The 21,202-nt window shown below is 48.2% G+C and overlaps 1 protein-coding gene across 1 annotated transcript in view; it reads left to right on the plus strand.

The window, feature by feature from the left end:
• Positions 1-3,855, plus strand: part of FGF18 (fibroblast growth factor 18) — a 34,274-nt gene extending 30,419 nt beyond the window's left edge. Inside the window, exon 5 of the mRNA XM_060146559.1 lies at positions 3,244-3,855. Coding sequence (XP_060002542.1) covers positions 3,244-3,510 — 267 coding nt within the window. The 3' untranslated portion in view covers positions 3,511-3,855. The remainder of the gene's footprint in view (positions 1-3,243) is intronic.
• The last annotated feature ends 17,347 nt before the right edge of the window (positions 3,856-21,202 follow it).

Below are 21,202 nucleotides of genomic sequence, written 5' to 3' on the forward strand. Positions count from 1 at the left end.
TTCAAGGAAGACTAGATCTAGGGGCCAAATGATGTGATCAGGATTCAGTCTTCAGGTCAAATAGAAGGAATAGGACTCCAGTTTGGAAAGAAGGAGGTTGGAGGTGGCAGAGGGGGAGAGATGATCAAATTCTACTAAATCACCAAGGTTCTGGGATGGGCTCTTCACTTACTCTCTAAATATTGATGATCTGCCTTGCCTGGACTGATTGAGTCAGCATTTTCAGAGGTGAGGCCCATGCATATGTGTTTTTTAAAATCTCTGCAGGCCGTAAGCAGGGTTATAGAGGTACTCAGCAGAGGTGAGGGTCAAGCCCCGGGACAGCCTACTGTTAGTTTCTTATCCACTGGGTCTGAGTTCGTGGTGGGGAACTTGTGACCATCATAGGCCCCATGGCTCCTCCCAAGGGGCTGCTGACCTCTGGAGTGTCGGGAATCTCAGCCTGAAGCCCAGATCCTCAACCCAGACGTGAATGAGCACGTGTGCCAGGCAGTGTGCTGGCCCTTGAACCTCCGAGTTCTTGCTTCATGCCCGCGGTGGCTCTGTGGGCCTGGGGGAGGGGAGGTGTTTTGATGGGCAGCGCCCACTCTTCCATACCCTTTCTCCTCATGGGCCTGTCTGGCGCTAGACAGCAGAGACGCGAGCTACGTGTGGCAAACGCAGGTTCAAATCCTGGCTCTGCCACTTAACAAGCTCCGTGACCTCGGGAAAGCCATTTTTGCCTCTTTGAACTGTTTTCTTCTACCGGGTAGAGTCTACCTTAGCAAGTTATGAGGATTAAGTGAGACAATGCATGTGGAAATGTCTGGCCTGTAGTTGGCGATCAATAAATTCTGAATGATTGAGTGAATGGACGAGGAGGGAGACCAAGGCTGGCAGGCAGAGAGCTCCAGCCCTCTGCTCACTCTTCTCGGCACATCCCCCAGAGGAGGGGCCTCTCATAGCTCATGACTGTCTCTGGAACATTCGTAAGAGATCCAGGAGGCAGAGTCCGTTTTCTTTTGGAGGAAAACCCATTCATGTGTCAACCCCACCATTTCTATCCCAGCAGAGCTCTCATCCATTTAACCACAGATGCTCTGGGCACCCCTGTCTTGGGCTAAGATTTGTGCTGAGCCAGGAGAGCAACTGAGAAGCAGTCCTGACCTCCTGAAGCTCTTGGGCTGATGAAGAGGCAGGCAGATACAGAATTGCTCTCTTGGGGGGCGGCGGGAGAAGGAATGGGTGTCGAGGGGTTTCGGAAGATGGAGTGTGTGAGCTCAGTAAAGGCTGGTGCTTAAATGGAGCCTTGAAGGAAGAGGAGGAAATACCCAGGGAGCTAGATGGCAGTCAGGGAAGGCTTCCCAGGGGAGGTGGTTACTGAACTGAGCCTTGAAGGTTGAAAGCAGTTTTCCAGGCAGATGTTCTAGGGTGGGAAAACAGCCACGGTGTAGCCTTTATTCAGTTTGCTCTGACTGTTCCATGGAAACCAGCCAAGGGACCTGGACTCAGGTTGGATAGGCAGCTTCCAGAATTATTCATGGGGGGCCCAGAGCCCAGAGACCACTCCTTCCTATCAGCCTTGCACATATGCCCGGCTTCCCTCACAATAGTCCCTCACTCCTCACCCAGTCCCTAATGTCCTCTGGGTCCTGTGTGTGTCTCCCAGGCCCTACCCCCCTGCCCACTCTGCAGCCTCCTCAAAAGATCTCTCCTCCAGAGAATGTTTTCTTACCCTGCCTGTCCCGTTCTGCGAAGTTCAGCACTTTGTCTGCAGGGCCCAAGCTTGCCCTCTGCTCAAAGGTGAACGTTCCTGGAAGCTCCGGCCCGTTTTCCACTTCAAACAAAAGGCTGGAACTCGCACCTCAGTCTCCACGCACAGCCAGACCGCTGGGCTTCCAACTTGGCCTGGCATCCGTCTGTAACGAGGAGTGGGCCCGGCCTAAATTTGGAGATGTTAGCTGGAAACTCAAGTGCTGCTAATTCAGGCCTTCCAACTTTGTGTGTTTCCCACTCTTCCACACAGAGCAACTCGACTTTCTCAAGGAGGAGATTCAAAGCCTGCTTCGCACCACTCTTTGTCCAGATCCAAGGAGGGAGGCCAGACTGTCCGAACCACCTGCTCTTCAGGAATAATTTAACATGTTCCTACTGTGTGCCAGGCTCGTTTATAAGCGTCATTCCTCATAACATCTCTGTGGCGCAGGAGTCGTTTTCCCTCTTTGATCCAGGCGAGGAATCCAAAGTTTAGAGTGGAATTAACTAGCCTGAGGTCACATAAGGAAGTGCTAGAGTGGATTCAACTTCTGACTCTGAATCTAGTGCTCCTTGCCTAGCATAGTCTCCCAGGGAGCTCACCTGGGACCCTGAAATCTCAGAACCACGGCTACAGGCTTTGAAGTTTGGCCATGCCCAAACTCTTATTTTTAGAGGCTCCCACCACTCTTCACACCAAACATTAAGATGTACCGCATCCCACATGTAATGGAATTTATATTTAACTATATAACAGTGGAGTTGATTGGCAGTTGAGTAGTTGGCTTCATCTAAGGTTTAGCGCACATCACTTGGGACTCCTTTCTGTTGCATGTGGTAGGACACTCTCAACTGTTTTTAAAGGACATGAGATATTGTTAGCCCACATAACAGTGAGGTAACTTGAACCTCAGATGCAGCTCGGTCCAGAAGCTAAAAGATGTGAGGAGGACGCGGTTTCTGTCATTCTCTTCCTCTCGGCTTTCCTTGCTCCAAGCTGGCTTTGTCGTCAGACAGAATTTCCCCTCATGGTGGTACAATGGCTGCCTTAGCTTCAGCATTACGTGTTTCCCAAGTGTAAATCGGCCTGTGATTTTGGGGGATTACGTACACAAGGGTCTCGAGGAACGCTGATTGGATGGCTCAGGCCACGTGCTGTGCTCTGCACTAGTCATGGGAAATAACGTTTTGAGTGGTCAGGTCTAGGTCTCTTGTTCTAGTAGAGCTGAGGTGGAAGCCCCCGGTTACAGTGCGGAGAGTGGAAGAGATGGATCCCTGAGTGGTAATGGGAGGATGTTACCTAACTGGTGAGCAGGGAAGGATGCAGGGGCTAGTATGACAAATCCACTCCATAGATCCAGGGAGTGAAATTGCTGAGGCCAAAGCTTGGGTCAGGCCCTCTCTACTCCACGACCCCAAGCCTTGGCCACCTGCTCATGCCCTCTCTACATAGCCCTGTCCGTTGTGCCCGCCCTCCCCCTTCTCACCTCCTCCTCTCTCTTCCCGCAGCCCGATGGCACCAGCAAAGAGTGTGTGTTCATCGAGAAGGTCCTGGAGAACAACTACACAGCCCTGATGTCGGCCAAGTACTCTGGCTGGTACGTGGGCTTCACCAAGAAGGGGCGGCCACGGAAGGGCCCCAAGACCCGGGAGAACCAGCAGGACGTCCACTTCATGAAGCGCTACCCCAAGGGACAGGCAGAGCTGCAGAAGCCCTTCAAGTACACCACAGTGACCAAGCGGTCCCGGCGGATCCGCCCCACACACCCCGGCTAGGCTGGCCCCGCTGTGGCCCCGCCAGGCTTCCCCAGCCCACACTCACACTCACAGAGAACTGCAATCAGAGGAATATTTTTACACGAAAAATAAGGAAGAATTTCTATTTTTGTATATTGTGTTTAAAAGAAGACAAAAAACTGAACCAAAATTCTTGGGGGAGGGGAGCGATAAGGATTTTATTGTTGACTTGAAACTCCCTATGACAAAAGACTCACACCAAGGGACTGTTGTCAACACACAGGTGCTTGTGTCTCTCTAGGAACAGACAACTCTAAACTTGTCCCCAGAGGAGGACTTGAATGAGGAAAACGACACTCTGAGAAACCAAAGTCCTTTTTCCCAAAGGTTCTGAAAGTAAAAAAAAAAAAAAAAAAAAAAAAAAAAGAAAGAAAGAAAGACAAAAAAAAGACAAAAAAAGCAAAAAAAAAAAAAAAAAAGAGAGAGAGAAAAACAAAGAGAAAGTAGTATCCCCTCACCCCCAACATACTCCCCCCTCTTTCCCAATCCCCTGTCCCTGCCCCAGACTCCCAACAAAAATCGCTCTCTGGTTTGCAGTCATTTATTTATTGTCTGCTGCAAGCTGCCCTGAGACACCGCGCAGGGAAGGTGTGCCCCTCGGAATTCTCGGCGCCTCGACTTCCGACGACAGACGGCCTCGTCCAATCATGGTGACCCTGCATTGCTCACAGTTCTGGAGGATGCTGCTATCAACCTTCCATGACTCACGTGACCTAGTACACCAATGAATAAGGGAATATTTTAAAACCAGCTATATTATATATATTATATATATATAAGCTATTTATTTCACCTCTCTGTATATTGCAGTTTCATGAACCAAGTATTACTGCCTCAACAATTAAAAACAATCGACAAATTATTTAAAAAACCATGAGGCGAGTGGTGGCCGGGGGCAGGGCTCAGGTGCCCTTTGTGTTTCATTCTTCTCGGTCTGAGGTCATTGGGCTGAGAGCTGGGGCCTTGCTTATTCATTCATTCATTCATTCATTCATTCGGCACGGGCTATGCTCCAGGCACTGTTGTAGGCACTGAGAATGCAGCCTTAAACAAAGCAGATGGAAACCCTTGCCTCCAGAAAGATTAAATTCTAGCGAGTCATGATTCAGTGGTTTACTCAGTCATATGTTCACATGCATATGCTCTCACATACATTTACTCTGCACCTCCTATGTTCCAAGGCCTTTCAAGGCCCTGGGGATTTATCAAAGAACACAAGAAAAAAAAATCCCAGCCCGCAGGGAACTTCACTTATAGTAATTCTCTTGATAGCAATGATTCTCTGCTTCATTCACTGACTTATTAGTGGAATCACTTATTCAACATATATTTATTTAGCCCTTACTAAATGCCAGGCACTCTTTTAGGTATTGAAAATTCATCAAAGAACAAAACAGACAAAAAAAAAAATCATGCTTCATGGAATTTGCAGTCTAGGGATTATTGATTGAGTCATTTGTGGAGTCGACACCTGGGTTTTGCCAGGCACAGGCTGAACAAGGCAGTGGTGGTCCCCACTCTCCTTCTTCGGGTGGTGGAGGGGGTCAGAGGGCCCAGGTCAGGAGGGGACCTGGTGTTTCTCTCCTCAGACTCTCGCGGGCTGGAGCACGAGAAGTGTGTTTGGCATCGTGAACTTCCAGGGGCCTTTTCTCCTACGTCCTCTTTCCTAGGGCCTGCCCCAGGATGTGGAGGTGGAAAGCAGATTGGGCTTGAGGTTGATTGAGGCAAAGGTGCCTCTTATAAGGGTCCTGCTGCTGTCACCTGCCTCCCTTGAAAACGCCGCTTGCCAAGAATGGCCAGAAGAGGTCCCCCGTGAGGCCCTACGGAGAAGGAAGGGGCAGGCCTGGGGGGTGGCGTGGGGGACAGTAGCACCTTCTCTGCGGAGAGCTCCGGGACAGGGATGGAGCTTGGCTTCTTCCAAGCTCCCTCTATGACCCGCCTCTGAGCTCAGGCCAGGCACAATGCTTGGTTCTATCTTTCTTTATCCCTGGGCCCCATCCTGCGTCCTCCCGCCTGTCACATCACATCTCCTGAGGGCTTTGTGAAGCCCTTTCAGGTGCACAATCTCATTGTGACCTCCTGATCACTTGCGAAGAAGGTACTATCATTATCCCCATTTTATAGATGAGGAAAAGTTTGTCTGCTTCCCCGAGGTCATGGAAAAAGTGGTGGGGCCGGTATCCAAATCCTAGACCCTCTAGGACTGCAGTACCTACCACTTGGTGAGTGCTTGCTGGGTGTCAGACCCCCTGCTAGGTGCTTCGTGTCCACCGCCCAGGCATCCAGCAAACATCCCTTGTGTGGGACAGAGTTTGACAGGTGAACAGACTGGGGCTCGGAGAGATCACTGACATGCCCAAGACCTCAGGGAGCGGGTGACTGAGTTTGAGATCCTTGGTGATAATAATTGTGGTTGTTATTTATTGGGCACCTATTATGTGCCAATCCCTTTCACCCTCTATTATTTTATTGAAACAATAACGCTATGAGATGGATATGTACTATCTTTTGCATTGGAGGTTTCAGAGAAGTGAAATGACCTGCCCAAAGCAATCCAAGCTAGAAAATCGTGGCACCGGAGTTCAATCAACCAGTCATTCGTTCATCTGATAAATATGTATTGTTTACTCTGTGCCAGATGCTGGAGATACCGCAGTGAGCTGAGCAGAGCCCTTGCCCTCATGGAGCTTACATTCCATTGGGGAAGATACAGTAAACCAAATAAATATGAAATATGTCAGGTAGTGGTAAATCATAAGGAAAAAGAAAATAGGGTGAGGGGTTAGAGGCGATGGGGCTACTATTTTAGATAGAACGGTCAGGGAAGGCCTCTGGAGGGGGTACCCATGCAAACACTGAGGGGAAGAGTATTCCGGGCAGAGGGAAGAGAGAGTGCTAAGGCCTGGAGGCCTGTCAAAGGAATAAGGAGGGCCCGGTGGGGCTACTGCAGAATGGACGAGGGAGGCTGAGTTTTGGAGGGGGCCAGACTTGAACTTTTTTATTTGGAGCGAGATGGGGAGCCACATGTGATGTGCCTTACACTTGAAAGGGACTCCTCTGGCTACTGCATGGAGAAGGGCGGGCAGACTCCAGCCTGGGGCTGCCTGAGGCCATAAGGATCCTGCCCTACCTCCCGCTGCTGGCTATGCCTGCCTCTTCCCCCCAGCACATCCTCAGGCCTCCATCCTCATCCCACAGGCTGCTGGTACCTCCCACACCCAACGCCTTGCCTTTGCTCCCTCTCAGGGGCCATGGGGCCCCTGATGATTTCCTTTCCTTGGCCCTCTAGAGCAGTGGTCCCCACCCTTTCTGGCACCAGGAACCGGTTTCATGGAAGACGATTGTTTTCATGGACCAGTGATGGGGGAGGGGGTATGGTTTTGGGATGATTCAAGTGCATTACATTTATTGTGCACTATATTTCTATTATTATTACATTATAATATATATTGAAATAATTATACAACTCAGCATAATGCAGGATCGGTGGGAGCCCTGAGCTTGTACAACTAGATGGGCCCATCTGGGGGTGATGGGAGACAGTGACACCCGAAGTGTGTGGCTTACGTCCAGTCTGCTCCGTAAGATGCAGCTTATTTGTCACTTGCCACTCACCGATAGGGTTTTGATATGTCTGCAAGCAATTGATTATGGTCTCTGTGCAGTCAAACCTCTCTGCTAATGATAATGTGTATTTGCAGCCGCTCCCCAGCACTTGCATCACCACCTTGGTTCCATCTCAGATCATTAGGCATTGGATTCTCATAGGGAGCTCGCAACCTAAATCCCTCGCATGTGCAGTTCAGAGTAGGGTTGGCGCTCCTATGAGAATCTAATGCCACCGCTGATCTGACGGGAGGCAGAGCTCAGGCGGTAATGTGAGCGATGGGGAACAGCTGTAAATACAGAGGAAGCTTCACTCACTCGCCTGCCGCTCACCTCGTGCTCTGAGGCCCGGTTTCTAACACGCCATGGATCGCTACTGGTCCATGGCCTGGGGTTTGGAGACCCCTGACGTAGATTCTTGCTGCGTGCCCTGGAGCGAGTCACCTCCCCTCTCGGGGTCTGACTTTGGAAGATGTGGACAGAGCTTTCTGGATATTTCCTGAGCTATGAGAAATATGTTAATGATAAGTGCAGTGGACTGGCAAGAAGATTTCTCAGCCAAGGATGATGTCTTAGGATGCTTGCTTAAGGGAAGAACTGAATGAGTGTTTCCACAGTCCAACTGAGTAGAGCCCCAGTAATAACAGCCATCGCTTTTGAAACACCTACTACGTACCAAGCATGATCTTATTGAATCCACCCAAGCAGCCTTTGGGGTGGGCATTTTAATTTTTTAAAATTATTGTTTATTTATTTTTGCCACGCTGCGTGGCTTGCAGGATGTGGGATCTTAGTTCCCCAACCGGGGATGGAACCCCAGCCCTTGGCAATGAAATTGTGGAGTCCTAACCAATGCACAGCGAGGGAATTCCGTGGGGTGGGCATTTTTAGCTTCACTTTATAGAGCAGGCTCAGAGAGGTGAAGTCACTTGCCTGAGGTCACATAGATAGTCAGTAGAGGAGCTGGGATTTGAACCCAAGTCCGTCTGTTCCTAGAGCTATGGCTTGACGCCAGCCTGGATGCTTGGAGCACTCAGCATCTGTCCAGAGTTTCAGTCTTTCCCCCTAGCCCCCTGATCCTGCCTCTATGTCCATCATCTCCCACCCCCCCGGAGGAAGGAGGCAGATATAAACCACATTTTCAGGTGCCTAATGTTGGCCCATCCCTGACCCTCTGGATCCTCCCCAAGATATCAGTGTCCCAGAGGTCACAGATATCTGGGACCTAAGGTACCTGAGTTTGTTTTCCTCTTGGCCACTTGGCCAGCTGTATGACACTGGGCACATCACGTCTTTTCTGTGAGGCAATATCCTTCATTAATCCAACTGTTTTTACGTTGCAGGGCACATGTAATGTTCAAAAGAGATAGGAGAGCAAATTATTGGGGATTATTCCTGCCTAGTAAGAGCTGGAAGGCACCCATGCAAGTGTTTTATCCTCAGTCTTTTCTCTCCACCTCCCTTCAACTTTTTTTTTTTTTTTTGTCCGTGGCCCCAGCAGCATGCGGGACCTTAGTTCCGCGACCAGGGATCAAACCCATGGTCCCTGCAGTGGAAGCGCGGAGTCTTAACCACTGGACCGCCAGGGAAGTCCCAACCTCATCACTTTAGAGAGGAAGGAACCACGACTCAGACAGGGGAAGTGACTCGCTCCAGGGCACCCAGCAAGTTACTGACAGAGCCCATTAGATGACCAATGAATAGAGATGATGCTGATAATAAAACAGCAGGGTATACAGCAAAGGGAGGTGAGTCGGTGCTCTTCCAGGGAGGTCAAGGGTCAGAGGGCCCCTTCAGTGGCCAGCCAGGTCCCTCTTAGCATCCTTCCAAAATTTGCTTCTCTGACCCAAAAAAGTAGAGGGCGGAAGGAGATGGTTGAGGTCTCTTGATCCCAGACCCTCACCCTCTTGCCCCTCAGCCCTACTCTGTGCTCTGTGCCAGACGTGAATAGAGATGGACCCTTGCCTAGCGTTTCAAGGGGCCAGTAAGCAAGAGGGGTAGGATCTGTCCCCACATCGGGAGAGAAGTGGGTTTGGGGACGAGAGCGAGCTTTCTACCTACCCACCCCACCCTTGGGCATTGTTTGGATTTAGTCTCCTCCCTCTATGGCCACCCCTCCCCTGGCCACTGGCGTAGGAGAGGGAAGTGACATCTATCAGGCACCTATTCTAGACCGACCCTTATGATGACAGTGATGGGCACACACCTTGTTCAGGATGGTTCCTGGTGCAGAGTAAGCTCTTGGTGGTACCTTAGCTATTACTATCGTAACATTTGATTGGCACAAGGACATTGCAAGATAGGTGTGAGAAGGCCCATTTTGTAGATAGGGAAACTGAGACCCACAGAAGAATGCAACTGGCCGTAGGTTTCATGATAGAAAGTGACAGAGCCGGATTTGAATCCAGGCTTCCCTGTTTCTCCTTTCCACTTCCCCACCATTCCTCCTCGTCCCTGTTTTGTTGGGGTTGGAGAGGGGAATAAAGCACCAAAGTTTGGGGCAAGAGAAGTAGAGTGTCCCTACTGGGTGGGTGGGGAGGACATGACAACAAGGAGAGGCTGGGTCTGGGGGTTTTCCTACCAACCAGGTAAACTGAGGGGCGGGGCAGGGGGTATAGCCCCAGGCTGAGTGTGGGAATGAAATGCTCTCCTGGCTGCCTGCCCAGCTGGAGCCTAACAAGACTGGGCTGGGATGCTCGGGGCTTGAAAGCCTCATAAATGGGCAGAGGCCTCCCTCCACAGCCCCAGGATTGGGGCTTCCAAAGAAACAGTAGTGAATGAAGTGCTAAAGATGTGAAGGCTGCCCCCCAACCATGCAATTAGGTAGCGGGTCTGTTACAAACATTAGGTGGGGAGTTGGGGACCAGATGGTGGCGAGGCTCACCCTTGCTATCCTGTCTGGAACTGCCTGGCCCCCTGGCTGAGGTCTCCAGCTCTGGCAAGGAGAGAAGACGGCGGGAAGCCCCGGTGCGTGGACCCCTGCAGAGCAGGCCGTTAATGAACCAGGCATTCCTCCCGTCCCTTGGGCGGCTTCACGGACCTATTTAGCACTTGCTAGAATTTCTGCCCAGCTCCTCCACTTGTGGAAGGAGAAAGTCTTTGAATGTTCCGGTCTGCCGGACTGACCACTGCAGCTGCAGGACCTGTTGTGGCCCCTAGGGTGGGTCAGAGGTGCTGACTAATTTTAAAAGACTGTCAGACTGAAATTTCATTTACCTAAGCCAGGCAGGGCTAACTGTCACCTACCGAGCATCAGCTCTGTGTGGGCATTTTATCCAGTTCTCTTTTTTAAGTCTCACCATAATCCTCTGAGGTAGTTATTTTTATCTGCTTCCTACCAACTGAGGAAACTGAGGCTCAGAAAAGGTCAAGGTCAAGTAGGTCAAGGCTTGGTTAAAGTCATCCATCAGACTCCTGGAATCTTGCACATGACTCTTATTACCACAAAGCAGCCCCCCAGGGAGTTGGTCTTAACCTGTTCTATCCAAGGACAGAGGATCAAAGAGGCAAAGTGATATGCTCAAAATCACTCAGTTATTAAGCAGTGAAGCCAGGATTTGAAACTAGGTCCATCGGGTTTGAGAATCTTACCTCTCTACTCCTGCCAAATCTCCACTTCTGTCTCTGTTTCTGGGTTCTTTGGCTACAATGGACAGAAACACATGAAATCTGACGTAAGCTTATAAGGAAATGTATTGGCTTGTATAACAGAAAAGTACATAGGCGCTGGCTTCAGGCAAAGCTGGATCCAGGTGCCCAGGCTCCTCTCCCAGTTTCTGCTACATTGGCTTCATTCTCAGGAAGATTTTCCCTGTAGCTCCTTACATCTTACTGACTTAATAACTTCAGAGAAAACGGAACATACCTTTTTCAGAGGCTTCAGTAAAAGTCCCAGGGCTGATTCTGATTGGATCAGTTCTCTCTATTCTTGAGCCAATCACCGTGATCAGGGAGACAGAATCTTTCAGTGACAAGACCTAGGTCATGGGCAAGTACTTGGAGCTGGAGTTGGGGGGCGGCCATTGGCCAGTTCCACCAACTGTAAGGTCTGAAAGGGGCACAGGGGTGGTTTCCCAAAGGAATATGGAAGTGTTATTACCAGAATAAAGGGGCAAAAGCAATAGAAGTCTGCTCCGGTGTTCTCCACTTGGGTGTGCATCAGAAGCTCCAGAAGGGCTTGCTAACACACAGACTGCCAGGCTTCAGCCCTACACGTTCTGCTTTGATAGGTCTGGGGTGGGCCCAAGAATGTGCAAGTTCCCAGTGGATACTGCTGCTGCTGCTCTGGGGGCCACACTTAGAGAACCACTGATCTGTACCTTTCTCTTACCCTCATTCTTTTCTCCCTCATCTTGTCCTACCGTGTAAGGGCATCTGTACCCATCCAGGACCTTCAGACTGGGGATATATATACCTTGTGCTATGTGAGGTCTTACTGAGAGGCCCATGGGTACAATAATCTTATAGGAATCAGGAATCGATGGACAGATCCTCAGCTTTCCTGAGTACTCTTTCCTAAACTGATCTGCTAGAGAACTTCCCTATGGTCCCTGGCTCCTTTCCTGCCGCACATTCCACACAGTCCTTCCTCCAATTTACAGCAGAGAGGTATGCCTCTTGCCCTCCCCGCATCTCGCTGCAGGCATTGCCTGGGATGTAGAAAACTCTAGCTCATGGAATGAAGGGATGATATCAGTGTGGGGAGCTCCCTTTAATCATGGCGCCATGAATCTACCGTAAGGCCTCAGGCTTTCCCTTGTCTTGATATCGATCTGTTCTGTAAGGGCAAAATGTGGATCCTGTTTTGGTCCAGGTGGGGTTATTCTGAATTCAGGTGCTGTGGGAGTATTGGCAATTTTTCTTTAATTACCTCGTCTCTTTGATTCATTCCGCCAATGTTACCTGGAATGCATTCACTACTAAGGGATGGTCTTATGAAAACAAAAGAAGTATCAACGGTGGGAGTAATTTATTTTATTTGGGGGACACAAACTCATGGCTAAATTCCATGCTTTACCTATCCATCTGTCTACCTACCTACCTACCTATCAAACCATCTTGGAATGACGATATTCAAGATTTTGAAAATGCATTCTTTGAAATACCGTTCTGGGTCCTGCTGCACTGTCACCATCCTCTGAGATGAGAAAGAGACTGGTGTGTTTCTCATCCATCCATTCCTTGGTCCATGTCTCTGTGGAATATTTTGCCCAGTTTCAAGAAGGAGGAGATGAAACCTTCCAAAATTACTTCCTACAGGTCATATTTGAGTAAAAGATCTTGTAGCAGAGGAAAGTTAGTGTTTTATCTTTTCTTGAACATTTATTAAGACTTGCAGGGGAAATACTTTCATTTAACTTTTGCAAAAAGATGACTGGCTACCCTAAATTCACATTCATTTTTCACTTGGGTGGAAATCTCTTATATGCTGTCACTTATCACTGCTCATTTATTCATTCTTATTGTGTATTTATTAGAATTAGATGAACTTAATTGTGAATGGCATGGTTTCTACTGAAAAGATATTCTCTTCAAAATTATTTAAGGGGGTTCATGAGAAAAAAGTGTGAAGACCCCAGTCTGGTTCAATTCGGGCATCCGTACACTCTACAGTCAGGCACAGATACACAATCAGAAAACATTCCCCAGGGCACTGGCTGCTTGCCTGCCTTCCACAGCTGGGACCACAGAGGTACCTCAACTTGGTCTCATGGGGAGACCCCAAGAGGCAGCCCTTGGGGAGCTCGCACAAAGTTGAACGTTGTGAACAGATGGACTCTCAGACAGTAAGAGAAGAGCATGTAGATAGAAGCCCCCAAACTCCGGATGCACAGAGGACTAACTGGGAAAGAGGTGAGGGGTCAGGAGACTTAGGAAGGCTGAATGAAATTTAACTGCAAGGAGAAATCGGGGAAGGGCAGTCCAGGCAGAAGGAACAGCAAGGAGAAGGTGGAAAGAGGCAAAAATATATGAAGATTTACAGAATATGGCAGGGCAGGAGCTAGGAAGCGCAAGGTGGAGCGATGGGAGATGCAGCTGGGATGGGAGAGAGAGAGAGAGACAGTCAAGGCTGTGGCTTTCATAGCCCCTATTTTTGCACGCCACTCCTGTATGGTGCACATATGTCCAAGTTCACACGCACCCTGCTCTGCACACACAGGAACAGTCAGTCACACTCTGACACTCAGTCAAGTGTACACACCAGCACTAAGATAGCGCAGGGTCATGCCTCCCTCCTGCCCTCTTTTCTCCTTCCTTTCTGCCTGTAACATTTTCTGAGTGCCCACTCTATGCTGGATTCCTTGGAGATAAAGCAGTAAATCTCTGCAATCTCTGCCCCCCAGAGGCTTATTAGGTGACAGACAGTTAAAAATGACCACACACTGTGATTAGTGACACAATGGGCCAGGATAGTACAAAGGGGGAGTCAGTGAGGACTTCCTGGAGGAAGGGTCCTGGAAGCTGAGACCTGAAAGAATGAGGAAGCATTGGCAAGAATAGAAGTGGGTGGGAGGGGTGAAACATTCTAGGTAGAAGAAGCAGCATTTGCAAAGACCTGGCTAAGAGAGCACAGCCTCCAGGAAAACACAGAAAGGAGGCCAGGGGAGGATTTATGATTTCAACACAAGAGTGGCAACTTGGTTGGCAAAAATGGGGGAGGGGATGTTACTAGAGGACTCTCCTCGGGTTTCTGTTTTGTTGGGGAGGCTGGGGCTTGGGCTGATGGACAAGGATGATGTTCGTGGGTACCACCCCTTCCTCAGGCACCTCTGGGGACTGCTTTCGAGTCAGACGTGGCTCCATTCCTCAGAGGGTCATGGCCTGCGTCAGTGGTTCCCAACCGGGGTGACTTCAGGACACTCGGCTGTGTGTGGGGATGTTTTGGTTGTCACAACTGGGGGACAGCTACTGGCGTCTAGTAGGTAGAGTCTGGGGATGCTGCTAAACATCATACCATGTACAGAACAGGCCCTATCACAAAGAATGATTTGGTCCAAAGTGTCAATTGTGCTGAGGCTGGAAAACCTTGGCCCAGATCCATTTTTCAGGAGAGTGGCAAAATGGTGATTTTCTACTTCTATCATTTCTTCTGCAGTGATTGACTGGGATTCTTCTGTAAACAAGAACTCTTCCCCATCAACTATTCAGTTACCCCAAGAGATAATTCACACAGGAAAGACAAGTACTTGATTCTTTATTTACCAGTTTTCAGAATAATTCATCAACTAGCATTCTCCAAAGATGACCAATGCACTTTTTTAGTATCTTCATAAGAATTTTAAGAAACTTAATGTCTTGCAATCCATAGACGTGATTAATCTTTGCGAAGGTCAGATTCCTCCATCTTTGGCCAGTGAGGACTCCTTAGGTTGGCCCCTGCGTCCTTTTGTCACTGCCCTAGTGTTCTGATAGCTTCTTTGCTTCCTGGTGTGACAAGTTGTCCCTGGTTCATCTTGTACGTTTTAAAGCTCTTGGCATAGTGCCTGGGACATAATGAGCGCTCATCTAATGCTGTGATTATTGTGAGGCCAGAAATCAGCTCCTCCAAGTTGCTTTCCCTCAACCCCCAGTGCATTCTGACACTTGCTTTCTGTACCTCCAGACGGTCTGGGGCAGGTCCTGAGAGTAATGAAGGTGCAGGTTAGCCAGAGAGGGCTGCAAACAGTGGCTCTGTTGGACAGAGGGACCTGCCAGCCAAGAGTGCACGTCTATTAGAAGCCAGGGTAAGCCGGCAGAAGAGAGGGGCAAATTAGCTAATTCAGGAGTCAAGGCCTTGCTTTTGTCTTCACTGTCAGTTTTAATCCTGCAATAACCTTTGACCTAAGCCTTGGGGCAATTAGTACCTGCAAGTGAAGTAGTGGTGGGTTTGAACTTCTGACTTCCTCCCAGGCTAAGTCAATACCTTTGTATTCTATTACATGTAATTGAGGCAAAAGGGTTTATTTAAGCTAACAAATGATTATTTCCCACAATAGAACCTCCATCCCAGTTAGCGAATTGGCTCTTCCAGGCATCCTATGTTTTGTCTGCAACCAAAGCCTGTATTTCACTGACTTGCTTTGTCCTCTTTTCTCCTTTTTCCTTGCTTCTCTCTCCTACCCCTCCCCTTTGCCCTCACAATTCAATGTAACTAGCATTCACACTGAGCCTCCCCTGTTAGGTTTAGGCATTAGGCAGGCCAGGCCCTTAGATCCCAGTACAATTCTGGGCCACCCCAGAAGGATCTCACAGCCTAGTGACAAAGACAGACACATAAACAGATAAATTATAAATTATACTGTGGTGTGATAAGTGCAAAGTAATTCAACAAGTCTAGACAAAGAATTTGATAGATGGTGTGGAGGGGTCTTTGTGCAGAATCTAGAAGGGAGACAAGACTGGAGACATTTGAACCATTAGACATGAGGCTTCCATGGAGCAAAGAGGGATTTTATCCAAGTGACTTGAGGGTAGTTATTTAAAAGAATGTGGCAGTACAGAACACAGATTTGTTCGGGTTCCCTGCTTTTCTATGGTGTCATGTACTTTAGAGAAGGCTTGTGCCAATCTCATCCTCGGGGTGAGTCTTGATTCATCAAAGCCCGTCATGCTAACTGCACTTCTCTTGCCAGTGATTGGCTTAAGACAGGTGCATATGACTCTATTCTGGCCAATGAGCTATGAGGGGAAGTCTGGGGTGGTGGTGGTGGGGGCATGTTTCTATGGAAGTTTCTTAACCCTTAAAAACAGACACAAGGAAATTAAGATCACTTCTCTGAGTCTGGATTTTGGTGAGGATGTGATGGCTGGAGCTGTTGTAGCCTTCTTGCAACCATGAGGAGAACCAGCTGTTATACCGAGGGTGGTAGAGAAAAGAGAAGGCAGGAACCTGGGTCCTTGATGCCATTGTTCAGCTACTGAATAAAGCAACATGGGTCCTTCCTGCCTTGAGACTTCTCACTGTCTGAGATAACAAAATGTTCTTGTATGTAAGTCTGTTTCAGTTGGGTTTTCTGTTACGTGTTGCTGAAAGCTTCCCAACTAATAATACAGACAAGGAGGTAGAATTTGAAGAATGAGTCATGAGAAAGAAAAGAGCATTTCGGGAAGGGGATACAGCCCAGACAAAGGTGCTGAGACAATAGGAAATGTACATTTTAAGTGCACGGAGGCTCAGTTCTGAGAGGTGAGGTCAGATAGGCTTCAGCCAGGTTAGGCAGCGTCCCATTTCCCCCTCTCTCTGCCTCCCTCTTTTCCTCCATTCCTCCTGAGTGGTTCCTCCTCTTCAGCCAGTCTCCTCTCCAAAGATACATGGGAGGGAGATGCAGGTAGCAGCAATCTTAGCCTAGATATAAAATGTTTACTGAGTATTCACTCTGTGCTAGGCCTTGTGCTGGGCTGAAATGGTCCCTCTGAACAGATTGCCTAGTCCAGGGACAGAGACAAAAACGTAAACCTATGTTTCTAAACATGTGATCAGTTTTAGATTGGTTCATGGGCTACTATTTCTTTTTATTTGAACAGTTATGAATTTATTTTAATGATCAATTTCTATACATGGCAGAAATATACATTTTCCTTTCAGATATGTTAAAACAAAGGAAAAAAAGGGTCAATTTAAGGAAAACTAGTTGGTAATGTTACAGGCAGTATGGGAATGTGGTAAAACTTGTGCAATGAGAATTGAATAACATGTACATGCACACGTGTGCATGTGCATGTGTGTTAGTCTGCTCAGTTTTGTTTTTTCTAGTCATTTGAGAATAGACTTCTGTTCTTTCAGGAACTTCTGTGTTTTATGTGGTTTCACTGGGAGATGCCATGTACATATATGACTATTCCTACTCCCACCATATTCAGTTGGTCCAGGATTTTCTCTCAGGATTTGTCAAACCATGAAAATTCTCTTCCTAGTGGCAGAAGCTATGAGACATGAGACTTAGGAACTGTTGGCCTGTTCCTTGCCCTACCAAGGACCCTGACCTGGAGTGAGGGAGGAAGGAAGGAAAAGAGAAGGAGAAACAGAAGATACAATTCATTCTTGTTATTCATGGTAGTTATGTTCTATAAAGTGACCACAAACTGAACTAGTGAATATCCAACCATTGCTCCTAGGGGAAATACAGGGTAGGTTCCTGTGAGCCCCTGGTCACAACATTTTCATCAACTGATCAGTGTATAGCTTTGTTTTACTTGTGTTCCTGTTTAAAGACACCTTATTTAACATACATTGTTGATACATTAACATTAAACTCACAGCCAGCAGCGCTGTAACTCACTCCTGAACGAACCTTATCTAACACACATGTTTTCTCCATAAGTCACATCACAGCCTTCTTGTACTTAGGAGCACTAGACAGCACCTCAGTGCTATGCTTGGGGGGTCGTTTTCAACAGTGAAATCACCAACAAAAAGCACTAAAATGAGAAAAAATATTTTTTCTCATTAAATAGACTTACAAAAAGGACACTTTTTCATAACATGGGAGCTGAGACCAGAAAACAGAGTGTCTCCTAGTTTGACGTTAGCTGGGAACATGTGTGTCGGATGACTCAAGTTTTTCTCCACTCTGTGAATGTCCACACATGACTGTGAAAATGCCACAAATATTGATCTAGGGTTTGCAAATAAATTTTAGCAAGTAGACAAATTTACAAATACAGAATCCATGAAAAATGAGAATTGATTATGAGAGAGAGAGGGAGAGAGTGCTTGCTCAGCTCTGCTGGAATTTGAGTCACTGGCTCTAGCTACTTCCCTGCCCTTTTTTTTTTTTTGAATTTTTTTTTAAATTTATTTTTTGGCTGTGTTGGGTCTTCATTGCTGTGCACAGGCTTTCTCTAGTTGCAGTGAGCAGGGGCTACTCTTCGTTGCGGTGCACAGGCTTCTCATTGCAGTGGCTTCTCTTGTTGCGGAGCACGGGCTCTAGGCATGAGGTGGGCTTCAGTAGTTGCAGCGCTCGGGCTCGGTAGTTGCAGCATTTGGGTTCAGTAGTTGTGGCTCGTGGGCTCCAGAGCGCAGGCTCAGTAGCTGCGGTGCACAGGTTTTGTTGCTCCGTGGCACATGGGATCTTCCCAGACCAGGGATCAAACCTGTGTCCCCTGCATTGGTAGGTGGATTCTTAACCACTGAGCCACCAGGGAAGTCCCATTCCCTGCCCTTCTTATGGCTTGAATGTTCAATTTTGTTTGATTGTATGAGATATTTCAAGGTCCTTTCTACACCCCACCCCTTTTTGTTTTACCCTAAGCTGATTCAGTTGGAGTTCTGTTGCTTGCAACCAAGAGTTCAGACTTAGTATATAAAGCCCTGGGCACATAGTAGGCCCTCAGTGCATGTGGGTCCCTTCCCTCATAGAATGCAGGGTTGGCTAAAGGTAACCAATGAACGTGTGTCCTAGGGAGAGACAGTGGTTAAGAAAAAAGGGCTTTATAATAAAAAAAATAGGTAGCAGCATATTTCCAACTCTTCCTTTTACCCTTAGCAGCAGCAGTCACTTCTTGCCATGTTCCAGTACAGATGGAAAAGTCACTGAATTACAAACCCAGTTGCAAGCTATTTTTGGTGGAATTGTGGTGTGTGTGTGTGTGTGTGTGTGCGTGTGTGTGCGTGCGTGCGCACGCGCAATGTATGCATTGAGATTCTTGGCCACGGCCTCTGTTTGTATCAGCTGTCAGCAAATCAGAGGCACCATACACGTTTGTCATAATTCATTACATTAATTAACCATGTTTGAGAACTGGGCACAGGCCAGAGGGGATGCGGGGGAGGGAAGCCTCCACATTGTTTTGTCTGAACCTCCCGGGTCAGAATTTCCACGGTTTGATGGGCTGCCATCGCCTGCACATGTGTCCCCTGACACGCGGACCTTGATGAAATCATCATGTTTACATCTTTGAATATTCTCTGCAGATGATGCCTGTGGCGGGAAGCCAGAGGCAGAGAGCATCCCAGAACTTGGCTCTGGGGGCCCATCTCTGTACCCAAAAAGAGCTTGGAATTACCCTGACGTCCGGTACCAAACTGGGCACCCTCCACTAGCCCATCTCTCTTTGGCCAGTTCTCTGGGCAGGCTGCCTGGGCTAGGCCTTCTGCAGGACAAATGGCGCCGGCCGTACCATCCCCACTCAAGGCGCGGTGGGGCGAAGGCGTTCTCTCTCCACATCCCCCATTTCAGTGAACGCTAGCTGCCCTGCTCGGAACTTGCAGATAATTCTTGACTCTTTTACCATATCCAGTCTCCCCCCACATCCTATTCATTCCCCTTTATTACCGCTTCTCAGGTCCTTGGACTTCAGCGCTACTTCACCACGATTCCATCCGGGCCTCCATCGCCTCTCACCTGGACCACAGCAACAGCCTCATCTCTGGCCTCCTTTATTCCCGTCTCCTCCTTCCATCTTTCCTGCAGCCACAGGGAGTTTTCTACAATGTAAACAGAAGCATATCACTCTCCCATTTCCTCCATGCTTCCCACTGACCTTGGGATTCTTTTTTTTTCTTTTTTTTTTGCGGTACGCGGACCTCTCACTATTGCGGCCTCTCCTGTTGTGGAGCTCAGGCTCTGGACGCACAGGCTCAGCGGCCATGGCTCACGGGCCTAGCCGCTCCGCGGCATGTGGGATCCTCCCGGACCAGGGCACGAACCCGTGTCCCCTGCATCGGCAGGCGGACTCTCAACCACTCCGCCACCAGGGAAGCCCTGGGATTCTTTATGATGGCTTACAAGGCCCTTCCTGACCTGGCCCTGCCAATCATTGATTTCTGTCCATTTTCAAGCCTTATTCTCCAGCCTCCCTGCTGTTCTTCTAGTAAGTTTCTTTTGCCTATATTAGTTTCTTTTGTATGTACCCACAGACCCTGACTCCTGAATCATCAAAGTTTATATTTGTTCTCTATGTCAGATTAAGGGCAAGTAAAAATTTTTTTTCAATAAAAATGTCCTATGTTCTTACCATGGGCTCAGTAACTGGGCCTCTGATTGGTGTTTATCACTGAGTCGTTGGTGTTTAGAAACTAGGTCCTTAATGACATCATTTAAACTACTGGATTGGACCTTGCCTGAAGCCAGTACCACACATTTCCCAGTTTCGGGGGGTTTTTTTGGTTGCACGGTGTGGCTTGCGGAATCTTAGTTCCCCAACCAGGGATTGAACCTGGGCTACGGCAGTCAAAGCTACGAGTCCTAACCACTGGACCACAAAGAAACTCCTTTCCCAGTTTTTTTAGTCAACAGATTCTCCTTATGTTTGATTATTTATTTATTTAGTTAGTTTTGCCTGCGTTGGGTCTTCGTTTCTGTGCATGGGCTTTCTCTAGTTGCAGCAAGCGGGGGCTACTCTGTTGTGGAGCGCGGGCTTCTCACTGCAGTGGCTTCTCTTGTTGCGGAGCATGGGCTCTAGGCACGCGGGCTTCAGTAGTTGTGGCACCCGGGTTTAGTTGCTCCGCGGCATGTGGGATCTTCCTGGACAAGGAATCGAATCCGTGTCCCCTGCACTGGCAGGCGGATTCTTAACCACTGCGCTACCAGGGAAGTCCCTCTCCTTATGTTTGAATTAAATTTTCTGTGACTTTCAACTTGACACAGACATTGAGTTACAAATTGTTTTTGGACAAGGACGATACCTGCTTCATCTTGACTGTAATTATCTGCTAGGGTGGATTTTTTATTTGTATTATCTAGGCTTATTATTAACCTTTTCCCTTCCTTGGTGTAATTACCCTCTGCACATCACTTGCAGTTTATAAAGCACTCTCACATCCATTATCTCATTTAAACCTGCCAACAATCCTGGGAGGTATGTGTAACTGCATCCATTTTATAGATGAGAGAACTGAGGTTCAGAGAAGTAACAGGCTTGCCCAAGCTCGCATGGTTAGTAAAAAGCAGGGCTAACTTTTAAATCCTGCCCTCTGATTCAGAACTTGTATATTTTCTTACCTTTGTGTGTTCATTAATTCATTCGAGAACAACAAAAATGACTGTCAACTATGTTAGAGATCTTGCCAGCCTTTGGAAATACACCAGTGAACAAGGCAGAGTCCCTGTCCTTGAGGAACTTACTGACCAGCCGGAGACACAGC

Source organism: Lagenorhynchus albirostris, chromosome 3 (assembly GCF_949774975.1).
Source record: "Lagenorhynchus albirostris chromosome 3, mLagAlb1.1, whole genome shotgun sequence".
Lineage (NCBI taxonomy): Eukaryota > Metazoa > Chordata > Mammalia > Artiodactyla > Delphinidae > Lagenorhynchus > Lagenorhynchus albirostris.